Source organism: Poromitra crassiceps (assembly GCF_964638095.1).
Source record: "Poromitra crassiceps genome assembly, chromosome: 8".
Classification (NCBI taxonomy): Eukaryota; Metazoa; Chordata; class Actinopteri; order Beryciformes; family Melamphaidae; genus Poromitra; species Poromitra crassiceps.
In genome coordinates this window covers 7,066,641-7,084,121 of record NC_139629.1, presented here as the reverse complement: position 1 = coordinate 7,084,121, position 17,481 = coordinate 7,066,641, and the positions used below count along the sequence as shown (strand labels likewise).

Sequence of the window (17,481 nt, the reverse complement as noted above, 5' to 3'; positions counted from 1 at the left end):
CAACTTTACTCTGTCTTTCCATGTTTGTTTTCACATTTAACATAGTTTTCATTCTCACACTGTCAGCGGGATAAATAATATTTATTGATTCATTATCATATACTCACTCAAAGCTGTGAGCAATTAGCTCTTCTGTAGCTTTTGGGCACATGGAAATGATGATGCATTTCCTATTAAAATGCAACTGTAATATATATGACAATTACTGTGTCTGAGGCAGAGTTTCCATATGTGGGTTTAAATGGGAGAGGCGCACTTGAGAATTAAGAAGGTACAGCTCATTTCCTCTCAGATCTGGAACCAATTCAGGACCATTTTACCAAATGCCAATTGATATGTGTGCCCTCTCACTTTAACCTGTGATTTTGAGAGATATAAATATCAATTTTCAGGCCATCATGGAATATAGTCTATAATATTTCATTTTTTCCTGTGTTTGTGGATACACATTACCTCATTATCTGTCACAAAAAGTCACAATATAGTGTAAGTCCCATAGCCTACTTTAACATGACAACCTCCAATTTGATCCACAGAATCAGTCAATCAGTCTGCTGTTCTATGCATTGGTATAGAATTATACAGCTGTAAGTGCCACTCAACACAGCAGCAGCCCTCAATGTCCTAGCATGCATAGGTGAGTGAAAAATAACTGTGAAATTGCTGTAATTTGGATTACTGGGACCCCCTCGGGGAACTACAACTCTTCCCTTGATGGTACTTTGGTCGTCAGTGCAGAACATTTCAGCTCACTTGTGTTCACTCCGAGCGAGGCACCAGAAACGGTGGGAGACGCTTCACATCTGGAAACACCCGACCTCACGCATGGAGTTTGTCACGACGCCCTTTTCCAGGAATGACGGGTCCCCGTAATTCCCTGTGTTGAGCAACGCTAGACTCTGCTGGGGAGCGGCACAGCACAGCAACGTGTACGGCAGCAGTCCTCCTCAGTATATAAAGGCATGAGCAGATGAGCGCCTGGTTAACATCTGGGTTGTTGAGCAGCTGCGCACTGAGGGCTGCAGCATGCGCGTCTTCGCTGTCCTATGCGCAATTGTGTTCCTGTTTAAAGAGGCGCACGCGTGGGGTTTCAAGAATGGAATATTTCACAATTCAATCTGGCTGGGTAAGAAGCGCTTTGATGTAGCCTCCCTGATGTTCAGACAAATTGTCTTTTAGTCTGTACCACATGCAGTTTTACCTTCTGTTGTGAATTTTAGGTTTGCATGTTGGGTCGGTTGAGGACATGTCATTAACGTTTTCTTGATACGATGTGATGAGGCTGTAAAGAAATAGGCTACTATTCCAAATGCAATCAAGATTGCTGTTCAATTTAACCAGTTGAACACCAACGTAATCTCATTACTTTGAATTATTCTTGTTTTACTTTTCTAAGAAATCAATATCATCTGCAGTTAAATCAACAGTTTGTTCTATAAAATTGTCAAGCACAATTTCAATGTTAGTAGGCACTAGGCAGCCTATCTGTTGGCTATCTTGTCATCTCTAGGCCTATTTAAATGCCCTTTTCCCTTTCGACAGATATTGAGTGACACCGCTATGTTTGTATTAATATCTGATTACTGCAATCTTGTTACATCAGTTTAGGCTACTAATTTCCCCCCCAATATTCAATATGGTCCCAAATGGTTGAAAACTTTGTGAGTGAATTGGTCCTCATGAACCTAAGTCTCTTCATGCGTATAACAGAGGTCATGTCCATCAACCACAGTTGGAAAGAGGGTGAAGAGGAAGACTTCCATTCCTTCAGAATTAGTTTTTTGGCAACAGCTGTCCCCTGTGTCAGAGACTGTTGCACAGTTGTAGGGAAGTTCAAAGAGGTCTCCGAGCAGCCGAAGATGGCGAGTTCTGCCTCCGGTTGAAGGATCATTTTGTAGGCCTTGGAGTACCAGTCGAATATTTTGGTGCAGAATTAGTGAAGGGCAGAACCAGAAGGCATGATATAGTGTGCCCTCTGACACCTGTCACACAGTGGTGAGACAGAAGGGAATATCCTGTGTCGTTTATGCTTGGAATAGTGAAGACGGTGAGTGACTTTAAATTGGATCAACTGGTGTCTGCTATTAACTGAGCAGAGTTGTACCACAGACAGACTCCTTTCCCATAAGATGTCAGATAAATCATTACCAAGTTCTGCCTGCCACGCTTCTCTAATCCTCTCAGTAGAGGCCGTGTTGTAGTTGTCAAACAGACAAACAAATCTGGAGATGAGATGCCTGGAGTGAGGAGGGCTCAGCAAAACGTCGAAAAAAGCACGTTCATTTGGAAGCGCTTCAAAGGTACGAATCTTGGATCTAACATAATTTCTGATTTGCCGGTATCTGAGTCAGTGCGTGCGAGGCAACTCAAACTTCCTCTTCAGTAGATCAAAGGATGTAAAATGACCATCTATGTATAAGTAGTTTAGGCTACTCATTGACTGTGGTAAGCTATATAACTTTGCTTGTGCAGAATAGAGGGCCCCTGTGAGGAATGGCATGAATGAGGCTAGTATGGATCAGTCCTAATAGGCCTATAATGCAACTCTGCCCAGCAGCAGGGGAGCATGTTTATGACCTGACGGAGGCCAGCATGTAAACATGGGGAAGTGACTTCATCTGTGGCCTTTCCAAAATGCATTGTCTAAACAGACTCAACACAACAGGAATACAGTCAAATGAAGACAGTTCACTCCATCTCTATTTCCTAGCTGTTCTTGTGAAAACAACTCTTCTTTCAATTCTTCAAATCTATAGCCTAATTGCCATTTGTCTTTCATTTTCCCCATAACATGCGCCACTGACGCTCACTTCATAAACCCCATGCTCAGTATACCTTTATGAGGTGAGAGTGAAAGCCAAACACGCTATAGCCTATTTCACTAATAGAGTAGTATTGCTAATGGGTTTGGCTTGCCCGCTAATGCCCCTGGGACACGCAAACATGTTTCATACTGTATCATGCCATTCCCTCCCCCCTCTAATAGCCTACCAGACCAGTACCTACATAGTTTCTCTTCAAGGTTGGCCAAATCTGAGGTATGGCAGACTGTGTTTTTCTGACTCAGCAAGTTTGTTCCTACACGTCTGAAAAAAACACACACCCCGACCATTGTTTCAGGAGCTAATTGGTGTGAACAGTAATGATGTGGAGCGGAGCAGAATGCATACTGTGCAGAAATAAAATGATATGGATGAAAACAAAACGTTGGTTGCTGTAGTGAGTCACACAACAGTCGATGACGAAACACTTCAAATGAACGGGGTTAACAAGATCAAAATAATGACTCGAGGTTAGTTCAGTGTTTTCTGCCTTGCAGAGTCATGCATGCGTGTGTAATAGCAAAACAGGATCAGCAGAGGACTCTCCATGGAGAGGGTCATGCAGGGATGTGACCGAGTGCTGCCAAAGCTCCAGAAGCAGAGCAATGTCAAACTGTGAGCTGGCCTTCGCCTTCCAAGCACAGGACACTGGTTGACAGATGACAGCCTGGAAGCATTCTCACTTGCTTGCCTTTTGGTCCCGTTGGATATTCTCTGGAACCTTGTGAAATGAAATAAAGTCGAGGTGTATCAGGTTGCTCAGATACAAATCACTGGAGTTGCTGGCTGCACCTCACAGGCACTGGCAGACTGTCAGCTTTCTCATGGTTTTAGATGCAGATAGCCGTTTCTGAACATTTTGGGGCCCTAAGTGACGTCTTACGTGGGGCCCCTAGTACCATACCAGGAGGCTAAGGTGGTCAAGATCAGTTTGCGAACTTGGCATTGACTTATCTGTCATTATATGGGATAGGGGCATGTCTGTGATACAACTCTGCTCAGTTAATAGTAGACACCAGCTCATCCAATTTAAAGTTGATCACCGTCTGCACTATTCTAAGTATGAGTTGCACAACAACTACCCTTCTGTCTCACCACTGTGTGACAGGTGTCAGAGGGCACTCTGTCTCATGCCTTCTGGTTCTGCCCTTCACTGACTGGATTCTGGGCCAAAATATTTGACTGGTACTCTTAAGGCCTACAAAATAACCCTTCAGCCGGAGGCAGAACTCGCCATCTTCGCCTGCTCGGAGACCTCTCTGGGCTTCCCTGTAGCTGTGCAACAGTCTCTGACACTGGGGATAACTTGTTGCAACGTGTAAAAAAACTAATTCTGAAAGAATGGAAGTCCCCCTCTTCACCTTCTTTCCAATTGTGGTTGACAGACATGATCTCTGTTATAAGGATGGAGAGACTCAGAATCAACTCACTTAAAAAGTTCTAACCCGTTTCTAGCCTACCTCGATGATGAGGTTAGGGGTGGTGGGTGACTTGCCTGGCTGGTTCCTGTTGGACGCCTCGCACAACATCTCTTACGAGGACATAAGCACCCTATATGGACGGAAGCACCACATTATGATAAGTGTCGATATGATATGTATGTATGTTTTTCTTTGTTTTCCTTTCCTATGTCTGTTTGTTTTGTTCATATGTTGTTAAAATTTTAAATAAAATTAAAAAAAATATATATAAAAAAACACGGACTGTGCCATGCCATATTTGTCTTCTTCTTCCCACGGGAAACCCCATGCGACGAAAGCGGCCCTGCAGATGGCGTGTTGACTGACAAAAGTTCTTTTTTGGTCGTCTGTCTCCCTCTGACAGAGCAAGCAGCTGGAGTCTACCACAGGGAATCACGCAAAGGGAGATACCAGCTGACCTATAAAGAGGCCAAAGCTGTCTGCAAGTACGAGGGGGGAGCGCTGGCCACTTACCAACAACTGGAGGCCGCCCGTCAAATAGGTCTGCAGCAACACACACTCACATACACAATACACAATACGCACACACACACACACACATGCGGAGCTCATCACAAGGATCATTTACTCAGGGGAAAAGCACACGGACCACAAGACAGACACCATAACTCACATGTAGAGCCTCCATTGGGATTGTGTCAGTATCAACTGCCATAGTTCCCAACGGAGCAAGAAGTGCTGTTTAACCCATTGACTGATGCTGTTTCCTAGTTTGTCTAAGCACATTATATTACCAACAGTTTACACGATCCAGTCGTTTGGTAACTGAGTCGCGAAAGGCGTTTGTTTACCTTGCCTTTCTCCCATGACAGCAGGAATCAAACATGGGGGCCCGTTTCCCCTGCCATTCTTAAACGAGTGTGTCCTTCGAGTGCGCATTCGAAAAGACGGCTCTCTAAGATAAGATCATTAGCACTTCATCTTTCCACCCAGCAGAATGCTTGGAAAGGGTGGAGAATCCAGCAGGGTAAAGGTTATTGGGAAAGCGCTGAGTGAAGCACTTCTTCCCGCAACTGCTGTTGCATGACTCCATGTCAGATGTTAAGCCAGTATAGTAAAAGCCTGTTAACACCTGCTTGGGCGGGTGGTGTTATTGTTCCCATGGCACAGAGATTGAATCCAGTTACTGGCTCTGGTACCGGGACTCCCCCCCACCCCGGGACCCCCCCACCCCCCACCCCTCTTGTCAGTGGTTCCAGCTGAGTTTCCCCATGGCAGTCTTCCTAGGAGGTCCCCCCGCTTTTATCTCCACTCTCCTAACTGTGGTCTGCTGATTGTAACTCTAGGCTCTCCGACACAGAAGTTCATTATGCAGCCCCCCCCACCCGACCCGTATCCCCATCCTGTCCAGCGAGAAAGTTCTTGTAATGGTCACCAGAAGGCCCGTATCCTGCCATTTAAATATTTAAATGTGTGGCTCCCCTGCTGACAGAGTTGGGAAGGTTTTCTGCCGTTGTTCGTTCATGAGAGCATTATCAATGACTGTAACCGTTATCGTTGCGCAAAATTGACCATATTTGTGCTTCTATTCAATATCTTGTGCAGGTTTCCATGTGTGCGCAGCCGGATGGTTTGACAAAGGGCGAGTCGGCTACCCCATCGTCAAACCCGGCGCCAACTGCGGTTTTGGCAAAGTTGGCATCGTCGACTACGGATACAGGATAAACAAAAGTGAGAGATGGGATGTCTACTGCTATAACCCAGACTGTGAGTATACGCATGACACAGCGTGATACATACCAGCGTGAGCACATTTGGGTGGTGAATTTAAATGACCCATGAGCATATGTGATGACTAGGTGGCTGTGGTTGCATCTCAGAGACGTTAGTCCGGTCCCAGAGGGTGAGGTTAGGCCATAGGTTCAGGAAGATACACAAGTGTGTGCTTCCACAGACCCTCTAAGGATGTTGTCATCACTGCTGCTTGAAGTTAAAGCTGAGGGGCGACATGGGACCAGTACTGAATGGGACCACACTAGACCAGTACAGGATGGGACCACACTAGACCAGTACAGGATGGGACCACACTAGACCAGTACAGGATGGGACCACACTAGACCAGTACAGGATGGGACCACACTAGACCAGTACAGGATGGGACCACACTAGACCAGTACTGAATGGGACCACACTAGACCAGTACTGAATGGGACCACACTAGACCAGTACTGGATGGGACCACACTAGATCAGTACAGGATGGGACCACACTAGACCAGTACAGGATGGGACCACACTAGACCAGTACTGAATGGGACCACACTAGACCAGTACAGGTTGGGACCACACTAGACCAGTACAGGATGGTGACCACACTAGACCAGTACAGGATGGTGACCACACTAGACCAGTACAGGATGGTGACCACACTAGACCAGTACAGGATGGGACCACACTAGACCAGTACAGGATGGGACCACCCTAGACCAGTACAGGATGGTGACCACACTAGGAGACAAGGCATTTTTGTGTCTAGATTCAAAACCACAATCTCAGTCCCGCCCTGTGAGTGATCAAAGACAGACCAGGAATAAACTGGAGGAGGTGAAAGCATTGGTCCAGATAAGACCTGAGAGGGAGTATTGATAACCAATCATGGGCTGACCTATGAGTTAAGGCCTAAACATGGTCGTCCGTCCGCCTCGAATTGGAGCCGTCTCGCCGTCTGGTGGCGCCAGCGAGCCCTACATGCTCGGACGCCACTACGCCCTCCCTCCTCCCACCCTCCCTCCTCCTGTGGAAGCTCCGTGTGAAAATGGCGGAGATTGTGTGCCAGGCAGTCTGAATGAAATTGAATGTAACGTTCCCAATTCTATGTATTAAATTCAAAAAAACGACCCTCAACATTTGGGAAGGCTAAGCCACACAAGTAGTTCGTTATAATCTAACGTCATGCTTTGAAAGGCGACTTTACGACGATGAGCCAAGGCAACGGCCAGTCACAACTCTCGTGCAGCTGACGTCACGCACGTATCGTCGGCGCTGAGTCACATTTTCGAGCAGCCCCCGTCAGCCGACGGCGCCCCCTCCCCGTAGGACGGCACTCCACCCGCCGTCATACGGGGAGGGCGGGGCGAGGCTCTGACGGACGACCATGTTTAGGCCTTAAGGGGTGATGTAGCCTACTGTTGTAGCCCCACCACTGAATGACTCACCAAAGTCCCAGCTGGAGTGAAAGACTTCCCTGTCTGCCCCCCATAAAACCAGATACATTCCAAAGCAACATTTTGCAATTCCAACTAAACCACCTATGGAACTTTTAAAGAGGTTTGGTGTCAGGTTCCCCACAGAGCCACAGCTCGGCCTGCTATTGGTCCATGATCGGCAAGCTGTGCGATCAATGGACAGGCGACCCGTCAATCACGCCCCAAAGCATAGCCTGCTTTATAGTCTATTTTACTCACAATGGGACCATCATTTACTAAATGAACATCGTGTTGTATTGAAGAAGACTTCACCTGTTCGCCCGCTCAACTGGCAGCATTGGTTCGCCCTCGAGGTCGCCGACGCCACGTGTCACGGGTTCGGCTCTAAAAAGAGATAGGCTCGTGTCTAGATGAACCGGACCTGCAAACACGCCACGGCAGAACGAAATAACCACAAGGCTGTCAGATGGACAGTTAGCCAAAAAGGGAGTTTGACTTAACCGGCATACAGCATAGGGCCCAGACAGCTTCACGGGACAGCTCAAGCTGGGGTGTGGAAGCTAGCTACAACCAACTTCCATTCATTAGTTTAGAGCACACATGGGCAACATAATAAAAAAAAAAAATGTTTTTTTTACAATGCACCTAAATACAACGTGCAAGATACCCGCTGAATACGTTTCCAAATGTTCATGTCATTCTGGCCAATACTCCACTTCTGTTATAGCATTTCAGTCTGGAATATGGAATATCTTTCAATAATCTTTATGACTAAAAGGCTAAAACTAATCTCATGTGTAAGAAATAACTGTTCTACATTGAAGTAAACATTTAAATAATTAACTCGTTGGTTTTGGATTTATTTAGCTTCAAGAGTGCATTTTTGTTCTTGTGTGACCCTCAAAACAGTCAGGCTTTGAGAATCCCGGGCCACTTACTGATACTTATGCTTAAATTAACCCACTCATATTCTGGTTTATTTCAAGAAAAACATTTCGGCTAGTGGAAATTCTAATTTGCTGGTAACTTTAAAATCTAGCAGCCATATTGGCTGGTGGTCCAAAAAGTTAATTTCAAGCCTTGCAGGGAGAACAGGTGGTGACATAGGAGTGAGTGAGAAAAGGATCAAATATTGGTGGTTAAGACTAAATAATGACATCACAACCATTGATTAAAAATGAGTTATTCCTCTAAACCTGGCTTCAAATGCCCCAAATTTTTCGTGCGGGCGCCGTTCGGCCCTCAGCAAAATCTGGTAACGAGATTTTTTTTTGTGGCACTCTATCATCAAAATTGCCCATCCATGGGTTACGGCATGACAATATTTGTTCGGCCCCCGGCAACAATCTGGGTTTCTCATGTGGCCCCCCATGAAAAATAGTTGCCCACCCCTTGTTTAGAGTCTAAACTAATAGAAATAGTAGAAATAAGTATCACACACACACTCACACCCATACATGTACGTGAAAATAAAGGAATAAAGAGTATAGAGAACCGGAGTGGTAGAGAGAACATGTCCTCCTTGTTCAGACTGGCAGAGAGAGCGCCCCGCAGCCTATGGCCACGTCATATAGATTACACTCCTCAAGTCAACTCCCACTTTCCCAATGACAGCCTCACGCGACGTCATAAATCACATGACAGTGGTAACCAGGGGTAACCATCATATTAACGAACTGTGACACCACGGAACTCCTCGCCTTATTATTGTAGTGAGATGTGTCAATAATTTAAAACGGTGAAAGAGAGTAGCTCGCGTGGGCTAGTTTTATTACCCCTTTTGTAATAAAACTAGCAAATAGGAGCTACAGTGTGCGGCATGTGTAAATAATTTACAATTCATTTAGAAGGCTCTCTTTCTGCATCCCCTATTCTAAAGTGTAAAAGAATTCATCACACGTAAATGTGTTGCATACAAGAGGGTAGCTCCGTTTGTGAAAATTGAAGCCAAAGCGGAAGTGTCTGAAACCTGCATTATTTCGAATGTTCTGCAGGGGCCCACTCCACTGGCTCCAAAAAAGAAGTCTGATTGTATGGAAGTCAATGGGAAAATGAGCCTGCTTCTCACTTGATCTATGGCCTCAGTAAACACTTTCCTAATGCGTTTATGGTCTCAATCGCTAGTTTCAGACTATGTTGTAGTTGCAGAGTACGTTTTGGGGCGTGATTGACAGGTCGCTTGTCCACTGATCACACAGCTCGCCGATCACAGACCAATAGCAGGCCGTGCTCTGTGGGAAACCCCTGGTCTCGTGTCGAGATCCAAGATGGAATCAGCCAAAATGCCATACATGAGGCATCAAAATGGAAGTCCACCATCCAATGGTTCCTCTGCTGCTCCTTACACTTTGGTCATTGAGTCCCTGTTTAATTCACTCATTCATATGACTCTACAGGCTATTTCATGATCTAAAAGAGAAAATTAGGCTGAAATTCAACCCAGTGTTTGATGTTAATCTAATGGTTTGAATATAAGAAACACATGAGAAGTGATGTAGCAACTTCTAATTACATACAGTATCCTCCCCCCCCCCAGCAAATAGGAAAAGGCTTTTGTTGTCATTGTCACCAGTCTCAACATGTGTTGTTGATTTCCTCCACTTAACAAAGGGATTTTCTTTCTACCACTCGAATTGTACCTCCGCCAGGAGTTGGCCAGGAGGTTATGTTTTCGCCCCTGTTTCTCTGTCTGTCTCTCTGTCTGTCTGTCTGTTTCTTTGTCTGTCGGTCCGTCGGTCCGTCTGTCTGTTTCTCTGTCTGTCTGTCTGTCTGTCTGTCTGTTTCTCTGTCTGTCTGTCTGTCTGTCTGTTTCTATGTCTGTTTGTTTCTCTGTCTGTCTGTCTGTCTGTCTGTTTCTATGTCTGTTTGTTTCTCTGTCTGTCTGTCTGTCTGTCTGTTTCTATGTCTGTTTGTTTCTCTGTCTGTCTGTCTGTCTGTCTGTCTGTCTGTTTCTCTGTCTGTCTGTCTGTCTGTTTGTTTCTCTGTCTGTTTTGGGTGTGTTCAATCACAAAAAGGTGCCTAACTTCCAAATGGATTAGGTTATGGGCCAAGGAAGAATTGGTTAACTTTCCACATCCACTAGCCAAAAGGGGGCGTGGCAATGACCGTATCCAATCACAAAAAGGCACTTCCAAACAGATTCACTAACACCACAAACCTTTGTAGACAAGTAGGTCATGGGCCAAGGACTGATTAACTTTCCACGCCCACTAGGAAAAAGGGGGCGTGGTAATGTTCATAGTCAATCACAAAAAGGCACCTAAGTTCCAAACGGGTTCACGTAACACCAGGAAACTTGGTAAAAAGGTTGGTGGAGGTATGCACTCTACTGACTGCCCTCTAGTTTCCTGCAAGAGGCAGCCCCAAAAGCAACAGTTATAACTTGCATCAGGGAATGAAAGATGAACCGGTACAAAGTAGAACAAAGAAAATATATACAAGTAGCCTATCTAATTGGCTAGTTCTGGTCAGTACTGCAACAAAAATAAGACTAAAGTCAATAAATGATCATGAAAGATGTTCTATAGATTGTGAAGTGATGAAGCAAATGATCATAAGGGATCAAACGTAAAGGTAAAGGTAAAGTCCCACTGATTGTCACACAATGTGTGAAATTTGTTCTCCGCATTTGACCCATCCCCTGGGGGAGCGGTGAGCGGCGCGCTCGGGAATCACATGGTGATTTAACCCCCCAATTCCAACCCTTTGATGCTGAGCGCCAAGCAGGGAGGCAAATGGGTCCCATTTTTATAGTCTTTGGTATGACTCGGCCGGGGATCGAACTCACGACCTCCCAGTCTCAGGGCGGACACTCAGACCACAAGGCCACTGAGCTGGTACGTGACCTTTAAAAAAAAAGTTCGAGAATAGCTTTTCTCTCATCACTGGATGTCACTCGTGTATTCCACAGCCAAGGAGTGTGGCGGTGGGGTGCTGACCGAGCAGCAGAAGATCATCCAGTCTCCCGGCTTCCCCGAGGAGTACGAGGACGAGCAGATCTGCTACTGGCACATCCGCGTGCGCTACGGCCAGAGGCTGCGCCTCCAATTCCTGGAGTTTGACGTGGAGGAAGACACGTCCTGTCTGGCGGACTACCTGGAGGTGTACGACAGCTACGACGACGTCTCTGGCTTCGCTGGCAGGTCAGGGGTCGCTGCTCATTTGTTCGCTCAAGCGTGACCTAAATGTTTTTTTTTGTTTTTTTTTGCCCAAGTGAGGGATTCTGGGTGACCTGCTCCTTCAGGTTTAATAAATGAATAGGAGTGTGAAATGATTGATTTGTTCTCCACTGGACCTCCATGCTGGTGCCAACTGAGGTCAGAATAGATATATATATATATATATATTTTTTTTTTTTTCTTTTTCTGATGAAGACAGTTCGGTCGAAACGTTAAAATAAACTGACCTGGGAGCTGACAAATTTCAGTGTGCGGTTTATTTGCCTTTTGTCCTGCACCTGACCTCCTTCAAACGGATGTGCACGCCCTACTTCTTTCTTCAGAATAGAATAATAACATTTTGTCAAAAATAATCTTCTCCTCACTGTTATCCTGTGTTCACCGTGAGTCTGTTTGTTTGCAGGTTCTGTGGTGATTATTTACCAGACGACATCATATCATCAGGTGAGATGTCCTCTTATTCTTAGTAGTTTTTTTGTGATGACCAGTTCTGATACCCATTAGAACACACAATAACGGGGTATTTTTAGTCAGGCCGCGCTCCCAGAGTTGGCATGCAGCTTCTCCTATCTCTCCCCAGAGGGCTTTCATTAGTCCACTTCTCCTCTGAGGTGTGCCTCATTAGTGGCTAAGGAATGGAGCTCTCCATGGTGCTGAACCTGTGTTCACTCATTTTGGCCACTAATTAGTCATTTTTGCCTATTTAGTCGACCATAATCACCAAATGAATTACCTAATTCAAAAGTCCGGCCCTGTCACCGTCTGCTCGGGGCCCCTGCTGGTACCCGTGCCAAATATGAACGCTGTCAGGCCGACAGTGTCCGAGGAAAATGAAACAGAGACATCGAGAGATGCTGATATGTAAAATTTAAATCACATTAGCCTTTATTTAGACAATCAGTACTTAATGTATTCATATACTGTACATTTACATTTCAGTTACACATAGTTATTGTAGATACATACACAGACAGTTCCTCTCTATCTCCCACTGTGCCCTGTACAGGGCCAGAATAACATAGGTTGACTCTACAGAGTTGCCTTCAAAATGTACGTCAAAACAGGCGTAAGCTGATGTGTGCCCTATAAGTATCTTTCACTTTCTGTTCATTGCATGTAAGCCTATGTATCCATTCATGAATATACAAGAGTGCATCTCTTGGCCAAGATATATGTTAATACAAGGGGTTTGCAAAGTCTGAGACTGTGGGCCTCCCCCCAGACAAAGCTTGGGAAAAGGTGCCCCCCTCGCTCAATTCCTGGATGCCTATGGGAACATGATCATGTTGTTTGATCCCAGAGACACTCAACAATTGAGCCAAGATAGCCTGATATTACTGTTTGACATACTGTACTTCAGACTACACCAAATACATACCATGTTTCTGTCTGAAGGCATTTATTAGTTTCTGACTCTGGGAAAGTGGGAAAAACTGTCAAATTCCCCCAAACTACTTCTGATCTCTGAACTATCTCTTCAACCAAATCACACACATTTAGGCTATTCTATGAGATCTCCTTTTAATAACTAATGTCATATTTTTTCACTTCCATTCACTGAGCCTCCCCTGAAACTGCTTGGAGCCCCCCTGGGGAGGCCCGCCTCCCACTTTGAAAACCCCTGTGTTAATACATCATTTAAGACAACTTTTCTAACGACTCCTGGCTCAGTTTTTGATCTCAAGTAGTTTTCTTCAAGTGGTTCACTGTTGACCTTTTGGCTGTTAAATTCCATTCTACAACAGATACATGCGTTATGTGTAAGATGCTGCCATCACTCTGGAAGAATCATCTGAAGCTGTGTCTGTTAAAAGAACACTTTTTTAGCATTTGAGATCCACTAATGATGTAAATTGGGATTGTAACCAAATCAGTATAGGGTTCATTTGGGATTTTTAAAATTAGGAAACATTATTCTAGCACACGTATGGATCACTGGATTAGAGAAATGCATAGCAATAAAGTTGAAATGAAATGTACTGTATGGGAACAACCAAATCACCATTGTTTTCCCCTGCAGGAAACGTGATGACACTGAAGTTCATCTCTGATGCCTCGGTGACAGCGGGAGGCTTCCAGTTACAATACATCGCCTTTAACCCATCGCTCTGCTCACAGAATGACACTCAACATTGTCACTGACCCAATCATTTAACACACTGATGTATTTCTGTTTCTGTATTTATGATGTCATTGGTTACCTTGTGTGGTTAATTCATCTTTATAGCTGATAAAATAATTATGTTAAAATAAACAACGGTTATTAAGTTGTGTTGCACTTTTTTTCTACGTAGTTTGCTGTACATAGTAATTTGTTGGCCACATGCGAATTTACAGAAAATAAAATTATAATAATTATTATGGCCATTACATCTAATAGGCTATACTCTAGATTTAGCAAATTAGAATAAGTGGAAAAATTAAATATGTTGACTTAATTATGATTTACTTTTACATTTGCACACAAATACATTATAGAAAATTGTCACAACCTGGAAGACACCTGGAAGGCTGGATGGCATTTTGTGACTGTATAGATTGAAGATCAAGGGTTAGATTAATGCAATACTTTTCTTTGTTCATGCACTTTATTAAGTTTCAAATCAAAATGATTTAGTCTGAACGATCTGGCCTTGTCCGTTTTAAATTGCATGGAAAATACTTTTAGATCAGTAGCCTAATTTGACTTCTACTCAAGTAAAATATCAGCAAAGTACCAGTACTTGAGTAGGATAACCTGGAACTGTTTCCACGGCCGGACAAATTCAGCTTTGGCTTATGGAAGAACATCCCAGGACATAGAAATGTCTCCTCTGTCCTGCATCCTTCAGGTGTCTGAGTCCTCCCTTCTCTCTGGAGGTTGTCAATCACATTGTCTCCAGAAAAGAGGCTGATGCACCGCACCAAACATCTTGTTCTGCTTTTATCTCCGTCTTCTTGCTCTGCACACTTCCCCTTCATCAATTGGGGATCATTTCAGGTCGTGTTTCTGAAGGACACCAGTCTGGCCTGAGTCTAGTCTAATCTCCACTTCCCCAGAGTCAAACAAATAAATGCCTTCAGACAGATTTGTTTTATGTATTTGTTGGAGTCTGGAGTCTGTCAAACAGCAATACCAGGCTATCTCTTAATCTCTGTTTCATCCAACAGCCAATCAAAACGCTGATAAGTAGGCTATTAATGCACTGATGGCTCACTTCTATTCTCCGGGACAGCCATAATAAAACACATCCGAATTGATATTATGTCCAGCTAGAAAACGATACAAAATAGTTTAAGTTAAGTTTAAGTTATCCTTTATTTATCCCCATGGGGAAATTCATCCTCTGCATTTGACCCATCCTCTATACTAGGAACCTTCCTAGAACTAGGAGCAGTGGGCAGCCGCAGTGCAGCGCCCGGGGACCAACTCCAGTTCTTCTGCCATTGCCTTGGTCAGGGGCACTGACAGGAGTATTAACCCTAACATACATGTCTTTTGATGGTGGGAGGAAACCGGAGCACCCGGAGGAAACCCACATGAACACGGGGAGAACATGCAAACTCCACACTGAAAGGACCTGGGACGGACCGGGATTCGAACCCGGGACCTTCTTGCTGTGAGGCAACAGTGTTAACCACCAGCAGCGGCGGGAGGTGCCTTTTTCCAAGATTTGTATGAGGGAGGCCCACAGTCTCAGACTTTGAAAACCCCTGCTATAGAGGAACTGTTTGAATTCCACATGTTGGAGTCATTGCAAGACACCCAGCAGCATCTTGCTCACCCTCCTTACCTTCTGAATGAATGTAAATGTGAAAGCAGACTAAAGCTTCTGCAGGTTCATGAGCCAAGCTCCACATTTCCTCTAGAGACTGTATTTGTTCACATTTATTTTTTTATTATGTTTACCTGACCATCCTTTTTCCCCCTGTCTCTGCATACGTGGTTTTTCTGTCTCTCGTATGTCTCAGCTTTCCGTTCTCTGCCTTGTCTGTGCATCTTTCATTGTGTTCAGATACCCAAACCTTTTAGCCTATGGAGCACAGAAACAGGCATAATAAAATATAAAAAATATAAATAAAAAAATCGGACGGCACGGTGGCTCAGTGGTTAACACTGTTGCCTCACAGCAAGAAGGTCCCGGGTTCGAACCCCGGTCCGTCCCAGGTCCTTTCTGTGTGGAGTTTGCATGTTCTCCCCGTGTCCGTGTGGGTTTTCTCCGGGTGCTCCGGTTTCCTCCCACCATCAAAGACATGTATGTTAGGGTTGATACGCCTGTCAGTGCCCCTGACCAAGGCACTGGCAAAAGAACTGGAGTTGGTCCCCGGGCGCTGCACAGTGGCTGCCCACTGCTCCTAGTTCTAGGAAGGTTCCTAGTAGAGGATGGGTCAAATGCAGAGGATGAATTTCCCCAAGGGGATAAATAAAGGATAACTTAACTTAACTTAACTTAATAATCACAGTAAAACAGTTCACAACAGTGTAGCACACAGCAGATGGCAAGCAAGATTGATGCTGCAAATCAATTCACTGTTTGTATACTACCATCTCATGCAAAAGCAGTTCAAAGTGCTTTACATAAAATTAAAAACAAAATAAATCAGCAAAAAATGTGCAGATTAGAACCATCCATGAATAGGCCTACATAAAAACACATACATACATGCAACATACTGAATGCCATATCATCAGAAAATGTAATTGATAGGAGGATTTAGTGCTAAACTTACATGATGATGATGATGATGATTATTATTGATTGTCAACATTTCCCCCTTATAAATAAGGCTAAATGGGCCGTCCTTTAGTGTGACGTATGCAGGGTCAGAGGTGAGTTTGTACGTCGGCGTGGTAGTTTGGCGCGCGCATCAGGATTTCGCGGGGCAGCATCTCATGAGCAACAGAGAGGGAAGCGAAAATTGATCAACATCAACACTTAATACGACTGAAAGAATTTCGACCCTCGCCCAGCTAAACTAGAGACGGCCGCCCCGGGGGTCTATTTGCTGGAGTTGCTGTGAAACTTCTACTTGCTGCCTACTGCTTTTTGTCCAGAACACCGAGGTGAGGAGAGGAGGGGGCCAGGCAGCGGTGGAGGCTTCTTTTTGTGCAAGTTCTTCAGTTACGACACAAGTCCCGAAAGGGGCTAGTAGCGTTAGTTGCGGGAATGATCGAGTGTCAGGCGAGGGTATGGAATAAATGTTTGTATCTCTAGCAAACGTTAAGTCTACTGTAAATAACACACTGCCACGGAGGGACGAGCTGATATTAAAGGAGCTAGTGAGTTAGCTAGCTGCTAACACTGTTAGCATACGTGTGCTGCTGTGTGGATGCAGAGACTGGCCCTGCTAGTGCTAGCTAGCTAACATGCTGCAGCTAGCAGGCGTCCTGCTAACGCATGGCTCAAAGCAAGCCAGATGTGCTTGGTTTGATGTGTTATTATGATGATACACAAGTTGTCTTGTGTGCGCTGGTAACGTTAGTCCGAAATTAACCTGACAAATGGCACATGCCACTGCCAGCACTAACGGTTAGTCACTACCGCACACACTCACGGTTCAGACTTGTTTTGGTTGTTATGGGCGGCGGAGATCAAGTTGCTGAGGAGGACTGATCACCTCGGTAGCATTCACCTCTTCAGCCTGCTGTTTCACCGGCCTCTGCTCTACTTGTCTACATTTAACAGACAATCCTACCATTCCTTCACACACATTGACAGACTCAATTCAAACCAGTGGGGTAACCAGCGTATGCAGGCTCGTTTAAACGAAGGCTGTAGAGTCACTTGACTCAGCCACAACCTTTAAACTGTCTGCCCAGTGCCCACTTTCTTTCTCTCTCCCCCTCGCTCTCTCTCTTTTCTTTAGCTTGACAT

General features: G+C 44.9%; 1 protein-coding gene across 1 annotated transcript; it reads left to right on the top strand.

The window, feature by feature from the left end:
* Positions 1-980: 980 nt before the first annotated feature.
* tnfaip6 (tumor necrosis factor, alpha-induced protein 6) lies at positions 981-13,887 on the top strand. The gene is made up of 6 exons (XM_083642169.1): positions 981-1,126; positions 4,647-4,784; positions 5,849-6,010; positions 11,359-11,590; positions 12,030-12,070; positions 13,647-13,887. The coding sequence occupies exons 1-6, from the start codon at positions 1,027-1,029 to the stop codon at positions 13,766-13,768; spliced, it is 795 nt and encodes a 264-aa protein (XP_083498295.1). The 5' UTR covers positions 981-1,026; the 3' UTR covers positions 13,769-13,887.
* The last annotated feature ends 3,594 nt before the right edge of the window (positions 13,888-17,481 follow it).